The 15,243-nt window shown below is 37.3% G+C and overlaps 1 protein-coding gene across 4 annotated transcripts in view; it reads left to right on the top strand.

Moving 5' to 3' along the window:
* The window catches only part of TOX (thymocyte selection associated high mobility group box), a 218,789-nt gene that overhangs the window by 167,788 nt on the left and 35,758 nt on the right, over positions 1-15,243 (top strand). For 3 of the 4 annotated variants that reach the window (XM_002198353.7, XM_072924672.1, XM_072924673.1), the window contains 2 exons: positions 6,045-6,323; positions 13,051-13,281. In XM_002198353.7, the coding sequence (XP_002198389.1) occupies positions 6,045-6,323; positions 13,051-13,281 (510 nt within the window). The remainder of the gene's footprint in view (positions 1-6,044; positions 6,324-13,050; positions 13,282-15,243) is intronic. The other variant, XM_072924674.1, reaches the window with a different exon arrangement.

Genomic DNA, 15,243 nt, shown 5'->3' with positions numbered 1-15,243 from the left:
ATCATTTCCCAAATACAATCCCTTCTCAGTATGCCTGTTCTCACAAACTTGGATGGCAATTGTAATGTTATCTTTTTTCTCTTTTGAAACCTTCACTTAAAGAATCAAGTGATTATGTAGGAATTACTTTTTTGCCTCTCTTTTTTAATGAGCATCTCTGTGTCACTGGAAAACATCTTGCAGATGTGCACTAGCTTATGGTAGAATACAATTAAAATGTCTGAAATAAAAGCAGTAACATTTCTAAACACATTTCACAGCTTTTCAGGGGGTTGGCACAACCAAGGCTAATACTGCATTTAATGTAGTGTTATTTGGGTACAGAGAAACATTCAGATTTAATACAGCAGAAGGTTTCTGGGAATATAAATGAGAACACTACTATTAACAGAGACCCTCTCTGCCTACCAAAGAAAAGTCCAAGACACCTGATGACTTAGGTGGGTCATGCCAGTGAAGAAAGAAGGACACTGTGGTTATCTTCATAGATAACACTTAAGATCCCCTGGGGTTTTCTCCTATTTTTTTTTTAATTAGTTGAATGAACAATAGCTTCGTATAGTCTGAAAAATTGTTACTCTCTGATTTACCTTGACCACTCAGACAAGAAGCAAAGAACTGTCAGCTCCTTCTGCAGTGCCCATCAAAAATATTCACAAGAGCATTCAACTTGCAGAAAAATATGCAAAAGTCATTTAAAGAACTGATGGTGGTAACAGTAATAATGTCTGTAATTCCTTGATATGAATTTTCTCAGAGTAGTGAGATGTATGAACTTTACCTACTTCAGTGAGTAAGCCCTGTGTATTTCTCCTTATGTTTTAATGTTTTCATCTCAAGTGAATTATCCCTAGTGTTTCTTGCATGTACATAGACCTGTTGTATTTACTTTGATATGTTAAAGCAACCTGTCTTTATTCTTTCATTTAGTGATAACATCTATTATAAATGAATCTAAATAGGGAGGGACAATTGGGACTTCTGCAGCTTTTCAGAGAGATGTTGCCTCATAGTTATTAATTATAGCTAGAAAAATAACGTGAATTATTTTGCTAACAGCACATTCCCCTTGAAACGGCCTGTGTGATGCTTCTCAGAAAAAAAATTATTTACTTCCTAAAGCTACATTCTGGGACATTATGAGTTCTGCAATTTGACTCTTTCTGCATGTATTAACCAGTTTGTATCAAAAGGTTGATAATTCATTTTGGAGTTTTTTATTGCTATGTGCTGCCTTGTGTGAGAGATGAAGGATTCTATCTGAATGCTGTGCCAGATGAAAATATCTCTGTTTTGTAAACTTCAGAGCAGTCTTTCAAGAAATATGAAGGTTATTGGATATAGTCCAGAGAATAGCAGAAAGAATGATAAGAGGTGTAGAAACCACAGCATACGAACAGTCTTTCAATCTTCAGGTTTAGTTGTTTAGTCTAAAGAAGAAAAAACTGAAAGAAAATTCATAATAGCCTTCTAGTGTGTGCAACTTTTCTGTAAAGGAGAAAAACATTCCTCATGTCCACTGGGAGCAAAGCAAAAAGTAGTAGGTCTAAATTACAACAAAGGAGATTTAGGTGAGACATTATGGAACAAAGCCCTTTCCAGTGTAAGGATAGTTAAGCACAAGAATTGCCTAGGGAGGTTATGAAGAGGTTAGACAAACATATGTCAGAAATGATTTAGGTATAGCTAATCCTGCTGTGAGATAATGTTGGACTGAATAACCTTTTGAGGTCCCTTCTAGCACTATTTTTTGTGATTCTGTGATTAGGATACTGTACTCACATCATCCTGCCATGAGGTGTTTCCTTACAGGGATGATATCACTGTATTCTGAACTGTATGCTTTGCTTTGTTTTCACTGTAAGCTGATGGGATGAACAATAGTCTGATGTTTAAAGCTCTTTAACCTTATTCTTAGTACCTCAGGAGCTTTCAGCAAGGCATTAGGAGCTCATCTTCAACCAGACAGCCCTGTTCTGGTTTTGCACTACCCATGTGTCTACAAGGGGCTTTAGTACATACCTTAGATTTAGGGACCTGTACTATCTTTTAACTTGCAGTCAAACACTTATATGGCTAAATGCTCAGTTTCTGCTTATAAGCAAAATGCAAACAGAAAAAAAAAATAGCCATGAAAAGAAATGTATCATAGCTTCCCCATTAGTAAAACCAAAGTAAAATCAGGCATGTTCTAAAGCTGAATGTAACTCAAGTTGTGAAACATCCTAGAACTGACAGATGGAGAATGATATAAAAGTGCCAGATATTATCATCATTACCTCATCACAGAGACAGTTGAAGATGTCAGTTTAAGACTGTCCTTATCCTCTGTAACACTCAAAACTCTTTAACTTTGTTCTTCCATTTGGCATTCTGCCATTCGTCAGGATTTCGGTTCAGCTTTGCATTCGGCAGGAGTGTGTTCGCAATATTGCCTCTGCATACTGAACATGGCTCCAGCACAGCCACACAGTGGTGGGCTTTGTAAAACTCCATCTGGAGGAGCAAGGAATATGAGGTTTCAGATTCTGAAGTAGTTTAGAAGAAATTGGTCATACATTTTGACAGAGTGTGTGTCTGATTAGTGTTACTCTTCTGCAGAGATGAGGTTGTCATCTGTGACAGGGACATACCATTATGCCATAGCAGTGACCCAAGTGTATAATTTTCATGGATGAGTGTGTTCTTGAACCTACAGAGGAGGTGGAACCGTTCTTGGTTTTGTTCATCTCTTAGGAACATGAAAGCTCATGTTTTCCACAGTGTGATCTCACAACTTTTTACATTTATGTGATTAGTTGCCCATTCTTACTGAAGGAATTAGCAGTTTCCATTTTCTTATACAATCCCACTTTTTCACCAGGTAGAGGCAAGATGGGGCAATGCAGGCTCTGCAGTGCATGGTGAAGAGGTGAGCCAGGAGCCTCATCAGCAGATGTGAATCACGTCTGTGGATCCTGAGTGCCACAGCTCTGTGAGATGGACTTAGACTGGCTTGTTCTCTGCAGGCAGGTTCCGTAGGTGAGGGTTTCTGGCTTAGCATCTGAAAGAGAAAATGTACCGTTAAACAAGCTTATTTGCTGCTTACACCTGGTTTTCTGAAGCTAGCCTGGTATTCCTCTGATTTTAAAATTCAGGAGAGAAGCTGAATTCATGTGAAAAATACTGGCGTTTTTACTCCACCACTTCATTTGCAGTCCTCAGAATTTCCCTAGTGAAGGGTTCTCTTGCAAATATATATACACATGAATTTTGTATGGGGATACATTGAGTACTGTTCAGTTGTTATATTATCTAGAAACACAGCCTATGTTCAGTACTGGAGCTAAAACTGTACTGCAGACTGTTGTTTAAAAATATGTTTTTTGAAGAAGGCAAACACAGAATGTTCTGTATTATCTATCTGATATTTGAAGCTTTTAAAGGAGAGATCTTTTTGAATAATAGAAAAATCAGAGAATCACAGAATGGGTCAAGTTGGAAGGGACCATAGTGTGTCATCTGGTCCAGGCTTCCTGCTAAGGCAGGGTCATCCCGGAGTACCTGGCACAGGATTCCATCCAGTTGGTTCTTGGTTCTCCCATGAGGGAGACTCCACAACCTCTCTGGGCAATCTGTTCCAGTGCACAGTCACCCACTCCCTCACACAATAAAAAAGTTCTTCCACATGTTCAGGTAGAGCTTCCTGTGCATCAGTTAAAGCAATTGTATCATATTTTATTTGAGGGAAAGTAATTTAAATGGTAGGCCCTGCTCTGCTTTTAGAGATAGATAATTTTGAACTTCATTCAAAATTAGTTAGGAGTTTCATGTAGTGGTTGTTGCATTTCTGAAGTACATGAAATCATTAGGATGCCTACTCTTCCTAAAAAGCAGTCAAGCCTTTCCAGCCTTTCCTAGAAGGGTTTATTCTGCACCACAATATGCTGCCCCATGAAAACCCGAGGGCTGAGCCCCTGCAGGGTGAAGGGTGCCTGGGGAGGGGACACACCCACGCTGAGTGCTGCAGACAGGCTGAAGGGTGGGCTTTGCCTCCCTCTGCCCCGCACATCAGGGACTTTGTGGGTTCTCATGCCCTTACTGTTTGCCCCATGCTGGCCAAGGGAACCTGGAGATCCTCCAGTGCTGCTCCACTGTCCCCAGCTGCTGCCCAGCTCAACAGCTGGAGCGAGAGCTAAGTGTCTGAGCAGCAGTTACGGCTTCATGGGCACCACTGTCCTGATACCGGCTGTCTGCTGGACGCAGAGATAATGATAGCTTTCAAGGCTAATATGCTTGGCAAGGAGGGAGCTGATACTGGAGGGAAAGGACCAAGAAATCAGTAGTAATTTAAAAATATAAATGTCTACCAGGATTCAAATTTCAGCCTTCAATTGATTTCATCCACTGTGCTCTCTGTGCTCATCTCCTCTGGTGCTTTAGTAGTCATTAAATGAACTTGGAAAACAAGTTTGTATCGATAAGTCTTTTTTACCAAAAGCTATTAATTTCTAAAATAACATAAATACAGGTATAATTGTGATGTCACATTGTCAGAAGCCAATTCAAATGCCTTTCAGAGACATAAGTACATGTAAAGTGGTAAGTATGCCATAACTAATGGTATTATTGGCTTGATTTACTGCCATCCAGTCACCTTTATGAAAATCAATCCCCAAGCTCATAAAATAAAATATCTCCCAAAAATTGATGCATTCTTACACTGTAAATAATAAGAGAAAGGGTGAAGGGTTTATCTTTACTTTTTCCTATGTGTTACTGGTTCAAAGGTTGAAAGGTATTGTACAGATTTCTGTGATATGTGGGAGTGTGTACATGAGCAAGAGATACATTATAGAAGTCATGACCTATAAAAATATTTTAAAAAATAATAGAGTGATCTTTAGACAATTCAGATGACATGTCTAACAAAGACTGTCAGTAGAATAAATGTGGCTATATTAATATATTGAACAATGTATATATTGAAAATATATTGTTAATATATAACACGTCCTTGTCATAATGGAACTTACACAATGGTAGCTTCTGTTGGATTCTACTTTATACATACACACATGTTTGTCTGATGCACAGAAAGACAAGCGTATCTATTTCATTTCAGCTATGAATTGATACTTCCATTTTAAATCACCCACAGAACATCTTAGCTTAAATCTGAGCTTCTTTCTGATACTCTTTGCTATTTGTCATGTTTCTGTATGAGTATACTGAAAAGAGGTTACAGGCAATCTGCTGAGGTCTATGTGTATGGTGCATTTGACCTCTGGACAAGAAAGGAGCTTCATCCTCCAGTGCTTTTAATTCTTATCCTTGCAGAAGCTGAATCTGTTGCTTGCATTCAAATAGTATGTCTCGTTAATGCTAAGAAGCAGTGACCCACATAGCACAATGTGTGATTCATTTGTCAATCCTGCGATTTCTGAGCTTTCCATTCATATATGTCTTAGCAGAAAATCGACTCAGAAGTCATTTAATCAGTCCATCAATGCATCCTTCTTGTCAATGGTCTGAATTCTGAAAAGTCCAGTTTCTCATTGGGCAGCACCAGGTAAAATAGATTTGGACCTAATACTAGATATTCAGACTCTGAAAATTCCCTGCAGCTCCCAAATCACAACTCAAAACCACCAAAATTCTTAGTTTAAAAAGCAGGATCTGGAAATTATCTTGAATTTTGAGGATGTTCATGTTCTGGTCTAGGTCTGAACTTCAGAGTGTAAAGCTGTCCCTGTTTGTTAGCATTTCAGAAATACTCTACACACAGTTACAGAAAGCAGTGCCCTTTTGTTCCCCCCCTGAAAAAAACTGAGCTTTTTTTTGCCATTTCCAAGGGCTGAGGCTAGAGCCTGAATTCTTTATAACAGTCAGTGTTATGAAAATGTCAATCATATCCTTACTCTGTTTATTTTCAGTATTTACATGTTTATTTAATTAATTGCCATTTCCTTTAAGCCTTACATAGCCAATCAGGCCAACCGAGGTCTAAAGGAACAGTACACTTTATTAGTGATATGCTTAATACAGTTTTTTTCCTCTTGTAGATGCAAGATTTACGGAATACAGAAGGAACCCAGTATAGTTCCCATCCTCAGATGGCAACCATGAGGCCAAGGGTTCAACCTGCAGATATTAGGCAGCCAGGAATGATGCAGCACGGGCAGCTGACTACTATTAACCAGTCCCAGCTCAGTGCACAGCTTGGTTTGAATATGGGTGGAAGCAGTGTTCCTCACAACTCGCCCTCTCCACCTGGAAGCAAATCTGCAACTCCTTCACCATCCAGTTCAGTCCATGAAGATGAAGGAGAAGATAGCTCTAAGGTAGGCTTAGATGCTAGGATTACTATGTAAATGGTGGATATTTTTAGGACCTGCTAAATGAATGATATGGCCACAGTTATTAAGGTGATACTTTATACATGATTGGTGGTTCACTGAAGTGAATAAAGAGTTATGAATACAGAATTTACAATATCCAGACAATTCTTCAGGCAGCTTGAGTAAATTGCATCATTCCTCTTTGTGAGAGCAAACTGGAATACTGTTGAACACTGAAAGGATAGACATTCCTTTAGGACTTTAATATAAGGGTTGAGTTTTCTCACTTGCATAGCAGGGATGTTTGTTCCCAGTTAAAGATCAAGTTACTGCTATAAAAAGTATGAACAGTCTGTGCAATATGCTAGTCTTTGCTACTTGGTCACAGGATGAGTAAACAGAACATCATAGCAACCAGAACAGAAAGATCCTATGAACTTTAAAAACCTTACCTTAAAAATCTGGAAGACCCTGTATGCATTCATACTTTTGAGAGGTGCTGACACTTCATCATGACATGTTTAAGCTTCATTTTCATTTCAGTGCAGGAATGAAGTGATAAGAGAAATTTACATAATAAATTTCTTTAAAGGATAAATGTCAATCCACATAGCAGGTTTTGCAAGCAAAAATCTCCCAAATCTCCAAAAATCCTGAAAACCTCCCAGAAATACACAAGTCTATTATCTTCATTTTTCAGACAGAAAAGCTGAGACATGGGAAGATTGGGACTTTGTACTAAGTCATCCCTTAAACCAGGAGTATAACATGTTGAAACTGGGAACCTCCTTAGCTCTGTTTTTGTGGTCACTAGAAAAAAAACAGTCCTGTTAGAGCACTCCTGCGGTGCAGTGTGTGCCACAGACATGAATGGTGGGGAAAAGTTTCAGACTTGCAGAGAATGTGAAGAAAGCATATTGTGAGTCACTGAGGAGGTATAATCCCGTCAAGAAATGTGAGTCTGATTTGCTTTAACATTATATTGTTTTTCATGCCTCAAGCTATAAAATAATCATGTAATTGGAGACATATGTTTTACTACATTTTGAATAAATTCTGATTCAAAAGTTTTATTTCAGGACATTCCCCTGACTTCACAAACTTTAGGTTTTAAAAATTACTGAATAATTCATACATTTTAAATGAGTACTTCCTTACTGAGAGAGACTTTAGAATACAGCTATGTAAAAATAATTCCAGGCAGCCTTTACTTTTCAGAATAATTTATTTGCTGCTCCTGATGCATTGCTAATATTTTTACATTTCTGGGAGTGTGCAAAATGCTCTAAATTTCTGGAGAAAATATCCATTCAAATAATTCGGATTTTCTTTCTATTTCTATCAAGTATTTCAATTATTTAACCTATATATTTCACATACTTTTTCACTGTAACACTTTGTGCTAACAAAAGTGTAGGGTTGTAGTTTAAAGCAAGCAGTAGTTATCTGAAGTTAATGTTTTTAATAGAGAAATACAAAACACTGCAGACTAAGTAAAATTGGTATTTTCTTCATGAAAACCAGTTTATATAGCGTTCAACTTTTAATAAGGATGTTATTTTGGAAAAGTCTCTTTAAAATTCTTTCATGCTCAGTCTAAACAGAAGAAGATGACAAATGGCACAATGCATGACACAAAATTAAATCCAGTATGCTAAAGTAGATATATTACCTTAAAACTATGTTTAAAATTTCCTTGCTAAGAGAAAAATTTAAAAGGATATTACATTTGGTTAATATTGACTGTGGGCTTAAAGTCTTCTCCATCAAGTATGGTTTAAGCAGCAAGCTTGATGAGGAACAGATGATGTTATGCATGTCTTCTGTGGGATTTCTTAGGGCTTCTTAGGTGAAAACACCTGAGGCTGGCCACCAGTGGAGACAGGCCATGGGCTGGCACACCTGATCCCATGCAAGGGTTCTGTAGTTCCCTCGTAAAAGACAAGAGGGGTTGAATAATCAGCCTGAGGAGTTGTCTTGTTGTACTTCAAGATTTAAAGCTCTCCACTGTGTATCTTTTTGTTACATTGCTCTTTCTGGAAGCAGCCGGTGAGTGGATAAGAATACTCAAAATAAACCAGTTTGATGTGGAGATCTTTCTCCCCAGATACAACAGTATCACATTTTATGAGAGTTTTTTTGGAGGGGCCTGTGAAAGTTCTCACTCCAGAAATCTTCTTCCAAGTGAAAGAAGGCACTGGATGGGGACAGGAACAGATAGACCGACTGTTCTGTCTCTTGTGAGAACATCTACCTTTTAACTGAATATAAACTTGTGAAATTTGGATTTTTCTTTTTGATTTATAAACTATTATGCAGATGTGTGGTATTAATTAATAGATCAGGGCCAGAGCTCATCAGCCAGTCCTTTGGTAGGAATGCACGTGCTGGAGTCGTGGGGTGGCTGTTGGATCTCACTTTGTGCAGTTAGAGATGTTTCTACCATGAGCACTGCATAAAAACCAACTCCCCCTGAACTCACTATGTCATTAATAGAAATAGTGACATTCTCCCTATTTAACCAGTGGGACAAGATGTTTGACTGTGTACCCACATTGATCAAAAAGACAAAGTACTTTTCCAAATGGAAAATCACCTCAGTATCAGATTACCTCTCTCAGATTATGCCAACTGAAATGTATGAAAGAGAAGCTACTGGTCTTTTCATAGCATATTTGGTAAACAGGTACCTAAAAAAATACCTATTTCTATCTAGACAAAAAACATACAGAAATCTCAATATCCTTTCTCATATTTATATGAATTTATAAAAAGAGCATCATGGAAGGTGTAAAAAAAAATACTTTGTGTACACATTTGGACTAAAAATATAATTGTTGCCCTATGAACCACTGATTTCCATGAATTAAGGAAATTACCATTTCAGCTCGATATATATATTCCAAATTCCAGTATTAAGCTTTACAAACTGATGTAATTGTTCATGTACTGAGCTTTGTGGATGTTCATTCTATGATAAATATTCAAATTGTTGTAAGCCTTATCCATCATACACAACTAATGGCAGCAGCTGCTAAATGTTATTTGGCAATACTCAGTCTCATAGAGACTCTTTCATATAAGCTGTTCAAACTTCAACTGTCCTATATTCCCTTACTCAAAGAAAGGGAAAGGAGCTGTGTTATAGAGGGCTCCATTTCCCTTCCTGCTATCACTCTAAAAGCAGGACAGCTGAGGTTGCTTGACCATGAGATCAGTGACAACTGTAGCATAGTTATAAGGTTGGATATACATTTCGAGAGCTGCTGAGACCATGGAGCTGTGAAATGTAGCCTCAGATTAGGGGTATTGTCTCTGCAAAGGGTGGACATCACTAAGGCTCCTTAATTCTTTTAAATCTCGTATGTGAGGGTATCATTAGAAGCAGAAAAAAATGGAGGACTTAAAAATTAGTAGTTGTAAGGAACTATAAAAACATTCTAAACAAAGTGGGCACTTAGCATATGCCTTTTTCTGACCACGTCAACATTAGAATATTACATTTGTGTAATTCTTGCCATTGTTCACACTGGTGAATCGTTAAACTTGTACTTCATTATTGCCAAGCATAATTTTGAGCTGCTGGAAGCAGTACTGGTTTGTAAATAAGTATTTCTTCATAGGTGGGTAACAGGGTCTTCTTCCATGTTCATTTGCATATCACTTATGAGAGAAATTCAAATAATGTATTTTAGAGGAAAGATAGCAAGAGGTCTGCAAGTAGAAAGAATTAAATAACAGAAACACAATTACTAAAGAACTGCTGCAGCATATTCTCCTTATGTGGCAGAGGTTTTACAATATTTACTTTATATGATAGGAGTTATAAGTGGAATTCTGTGTTGTCTGTTCAGCCTATTATGCAGATGGTGCTTGATTAAAATCTATTTTAAACTACAGCGATTACTGCAAGATAGTGTGCATAAAACAGCTCTCCTAGCTCCATTAAAGGCTTTGGTACTATTGCAGTTTATTTTAAATATGCTTATAGACATTTTCCAGGTTCTCAAGGGACATTTAGATATCAACGATGTGCCTTACTTGATAGTTTTAAATCCTACATAGATATTCTTGTGATCTATTACATGTGCAACACGGTTAATGTACACTTTTTTAAAGTGAAAGATTATTGCTTTCTTGTGATAAATAAGTTAAATACATCACCATAATTAAGCAATAAGCCATGACAGGAGGTGGATTACCATGAGCTAACTACACCTCCAGGGATTTTGAGGCACAAGTCTATGCCTAACAGAATATATATGGTTTTTATTTTATTTTCCATCTGTCTCTGCTTTGGTGGTTAGAAGTCTATGAAGCTGATAGACTGATGGGAGCATAAGGTAGGCCATCATCTCAGCCATTTGCAAAGTTATTAGTACTGGAATTCTGGTATTCTTTTTATTTTGTTATTTTCATATAAGACAAACTGAATTTCCCCTGTGAGTACTCTGTTTTTAACAGTGGGTTTTTGAAGTCTCTTGATCATTAAGGTTGTAGAATAAGTTTTTAGAGCTGTTCACAGAACAGCTTACCAGAAGGCATTTACACAAGTTTCTGTAGTATATCACCTAGTTTAAGGGTAGTTGAAATAATGTGGTATCCTTACATACAGAAAACTTTTAAATCACTTTGGTTCAAAAATAAACTGAAAGGAGAAAAATGTTAGTGAACCACATGGGTAAAATTTTAACTATAGAACTAATTATTTCAAAGTCTTTTTGCTCATGGAGTTCCAGTTACACTGGACTTCTGAAAAGTTTAGACTAATGTTTTCAAATTAGAGCCCTAGTTAATTATACTTTAACTGCTGGTTTTGTGTATCCTGTAGAATTAAAAAATAGCAAGAGACAAAAAGCTGGATAGCTTAATAAAGGGTTGTTTTTTCCATTCTGTTTTTCCATATTTTCCAAATGCTGACAGCAGGATGCATGTCTTATTAACTTTGTATTAAAGTTATAGCTTTAATAATGCTAACATAATGCTCAGAAAACAAGCAACTTCATTTTCAAGTTGTGGTCATCGCTTTGTTGCTGTTTTTACCAAGACATAGAGATTCAGACTGTTGACTGTAGTCACTTGGGTTCTGTTGGACACCACATATCGAGGCATATAGGAAAATTTAAAAGTTATTTTTCTCAAAGTGAGGATTTCCAGCCATTTTCCTCATGCAGTTCCAATGATTTGAACACCTGTATCCTCCTGTGCCACTTGATACGCATTATTAAAAAATAATAATAGAAGGAAGTGAAAGAAGTCATGCCTAGTAGATCCTTAGCCTAGAGCATACCATTTATGCTCTTGATCTTCTCTTCTCTTCTTTTAAAAAAGCTTATGATGCACACTGCTTTGGTCATGCCGACAAAAGAAAAAAGCCTTTGAACCCACTTGTAAGATCACACACCATTTCTACAGTTACAGTAAATTAAATGATCATATCAAGAAAAGCCATGGAGCTCCAATGTGTTAAAGAATCAGGTTATTGTCCCTTTATGTGCTTGTAAGTCACAGAATCCTAGAATAATTTAAGTTGGTAGAGACCTTTAAGGTCGTGGAGTCCAATTGTTAACCTCATACTTCCAAGCTCGCCACTGAACCATGTGCCCTGGAACCCACATCTAGACATCTTCTAGATGCCTCCAGGGAGAGTGACTCCACCACTTCCCTGGGCAGACTGCTCCAATGCTTGACAATCTTTTTGGTGAAGAATTTTTTCCTAACAGCCAATCTAAACTTCCCCAGGGGAAATTTGAGACCATTTCTTCTCATTCTATGGCTTGTAACTTGGGTCAAGAGACCAGCACTTACCTTCTTTCAAGCAGTTGTAGAGATGATAAAATCTCTCCTGAGCCTTCTTTTCTCCAAGCTAAACAACCTGTTTCCTCAGCTCTCCTCACAAGGCCTGAGCTCCAGACCCTTCACCAGCTTCACTAGGAGGATAGGGTGCTTTGGTGTTTCCACAAATCCTCATGTGCAGGGTTTTTTTCAGGTGGTGAATAAATAAGGCACATGAGCTTTCCTCCATACACTATTTCTCTTTCACTTCTTTCCTCAAACCATTTGCTTAAGCAGATATAAAAACTACTCAGCCAAATCCAGATAGGTCAAAACTGATCCTTTAAAGGGCACTAAACTGTCTATACTCATAAAGGTTTGTTTCTTCAGACTTTAATTAGAAAGTGTGTAGGGGAATGTCTGTAACTGGAATTGCTTGGTTCACAACCAGATTTTCTTCAAAGTCCCTGGAAGTCGTGCAACTGGCTGCAGAAGAAATTGATTTGAACAGTAGTCTGGGGTCATTCTGGGAAAGCATGAGAACAAGCAAAATGTAGAAATCACAGTGTTCCTGCTGTCTGCAGATGGTTCATGTTGTTGAACTGATACTCAGGCTATAGAGAAACTAATTTCACTTAAATTTTCTCATTATTTTATTGTTATAGCCACTAGCAATAAAACTTAGAAAAGGTGAAAAGATGACCAGAGATTATAGCAATTATATGAAAGAGAAATAGAAAGTATTAAGAGAAAAAATAGCATTATCTGAAATACTTATAGTGATTTTTATACATGTGACTAATGCAGATAGTGTCAACATTTGAATTATCGAAGATAACAAAAATTCCATTTCTGCATGCAAAATCCAGTTTTTGCATTACAGAGGCTATAACACTGGTCAGAGTGAATTAAACTAGCTTTTTTTTAATAGTACTTTCCTGATTTTATCTTACAGGTCAATGGTGGCGAGAAGAGACCTGCTTCAGATATAGGAAAGAAACCTAAAACTCCCAAAAAGAAGAAGAAGAAGGACCCAAATGAGCCACAGAAGCCTGTGTCTGCCTATGCATTATTCTTTCGAGACACTCAAGCAGCCATCAAGGGCCAAAACCCCAATGCTACTTTTGGTGAAGTCTCTAAAATTGTAGCTTCAATGTGGGACGGCTTAGGAGAAGAACAAAAACAGGTACAATATGTGCTGTAGCTCAGGGACTTTGTTTCAGGAAAATGTTATCAGGGTCATCTGAGCACTGTAGGCAACTTCTTTTGTTAGCCGGGATGAAACTTGAATATGGGCCATCTCAGGAATATGATTTAAAGAGTCTGAGATAAGAAGAGTATTGTTTTATTTTATCTATATGAAAAAACTAAAAGAGTTTACCTTGTTTTGGGATGTGGCACAAGTTTTAGGATTATATTTAGGAATGTTTCATGCTGAAATCTGTGGGCCTAGGATTTTATAGTGTCATTGCTCGTATGTGAAACTGCAATTTAAGGGGACCTTGCTGCCAAAGCTTAGATCTGTGCAGTGGGAGCTGACATATATCTGAGCTCCCACTTGCAGATATTTTCCTTCACCATGATCCCATGATTCCAGGAGTGAAGCTGGGCTCACATTTGCTCCCAAACATCCTGGCTTTTATGAAAGAAGTTAGTGATGTGTTGACCCAAAGACACCTAGGGTGCATGCTGGCAAGGGGCATCCTATATGCGGGATGTGGAAATCACTTCCCAAGGTTATTTCCATCTTCCATGGAAGGCCTTGGTTCTGCAGCGAGGCCAGCAGAGCTGAACCTGAAACTTTCCAGAAATCCTTCCAAGTCATTCAAAGCTATTTAAAAGTGGGCAACACTGGAAGATCACTACATTGAAGGGGTGACAGCTGGCAAATACCATGGATCCTCACAGTAGCATACCACTGCTCTTCTTGGTTGCATTTTTACTAGCTGCCAACAAAATGGATTGGATTGATAAAGGAATGAGAACTTGAAGAAGGCAACAGATATGGAAGGAAAGGATGTGCTGTGTGAGAGTTATATTGGCTACAGGAGACCCAGACTGGGGTTGATGTTAGTACAGAGAGTGGAAAAGTACTGGGAATGAACTGAATCTCCTTCATTCATACACTGTTATTACAAAATCACAGTTAAAAAACTAAGAATTAATGAAAACTTTTTAATGATTTATTGGTATGTAAAATTATTTGGGCTTAGGGTAAAAAAAAAACAAACAAACAAACAAACAAAAAAAAAAAAAAAAAAAGAAGGGTTATTTTGCTAATAACTGAGTGGTTAGGTACATTTAGATCCTTGCAAAATATACCAGTGTAAAAATAATCAAGATTTGGCACTCACTGAATTATTGGGAAAAAAAACAAACAAATAACTATTGTTGTCTAGTATCCACCAATTAATAAGGCCAGCATTTAGAAGGTTTAGCTGGAGGAAGGTAACTTTCTGAACACAGGCATGAGAAAAGTCACTTTGACTGGCACATTAGCATTATTTTCTTGTGTTGTGTCTTTCTTTTTTTAATATGCCCAGCAAAGACCAACCTAAAAGACTGTAAAATGCACATTTCCTTCAAGCTTGTCATGTGAGTACTACCATCAAAATATTAAATCTCGTCCGTAGAAATGTGTAAGAAAAGTGCATGAAACCCTAAATTTCCAACTTAACTTCAATTTCCTATTCATGGTTGAGAGCAAACCATGCAAATCATAGTACTTGAATAAGTCCTATGCTGTAAGAACAGAACAAAATTTATTTTCGTCGTCTCTGTTGTTATTGAGTTGAAACACAGATTAATGATACATTATGGAATCCACATGACACATGCATGTAAAAATGTCTGCAACTATGTTTTTTAAGCCAGTTCTTTAAAGAGTTTGGGTTAGCTTATCTTAATTGCATTTTGACTCATTTTGCCTATTCGTTATTATTTATTAAACACTTTTTATAAATTACAGGCCCAAGCCCTTTCTAATCTAGCACTGTAAAAAATAATAAAATATACTCCCCATTTAAAAAAATAAAGTTGTCAAACCTATTTTCTACAATAAATTTAATTTTTTTTTTTCCATTAGGGATCTAATAGTACAAAGTAATGATTACAAGACATCATAACTGACTAGATAGTCTGTATTTTA

This window comes from Taeniopygia guttata, chromosome 2, assembly GCF_048771995.1.
Source record: "Taeniopygia guttata chromosome 2, bTaeGut7.mat, whole genome shotgun sequence".
Lineage (NCBI taxonomy): Eukaryota > Metazoa > Chordata > Aves > Passeriformes > Estrildidae > Taeniopygia > Taeniopygia guttata.
The sequence above is the reverse complement of the archived record's forward strand: the minus strand, read 5'-3'. Positions and strand labels throughout refer to the sequence as shown.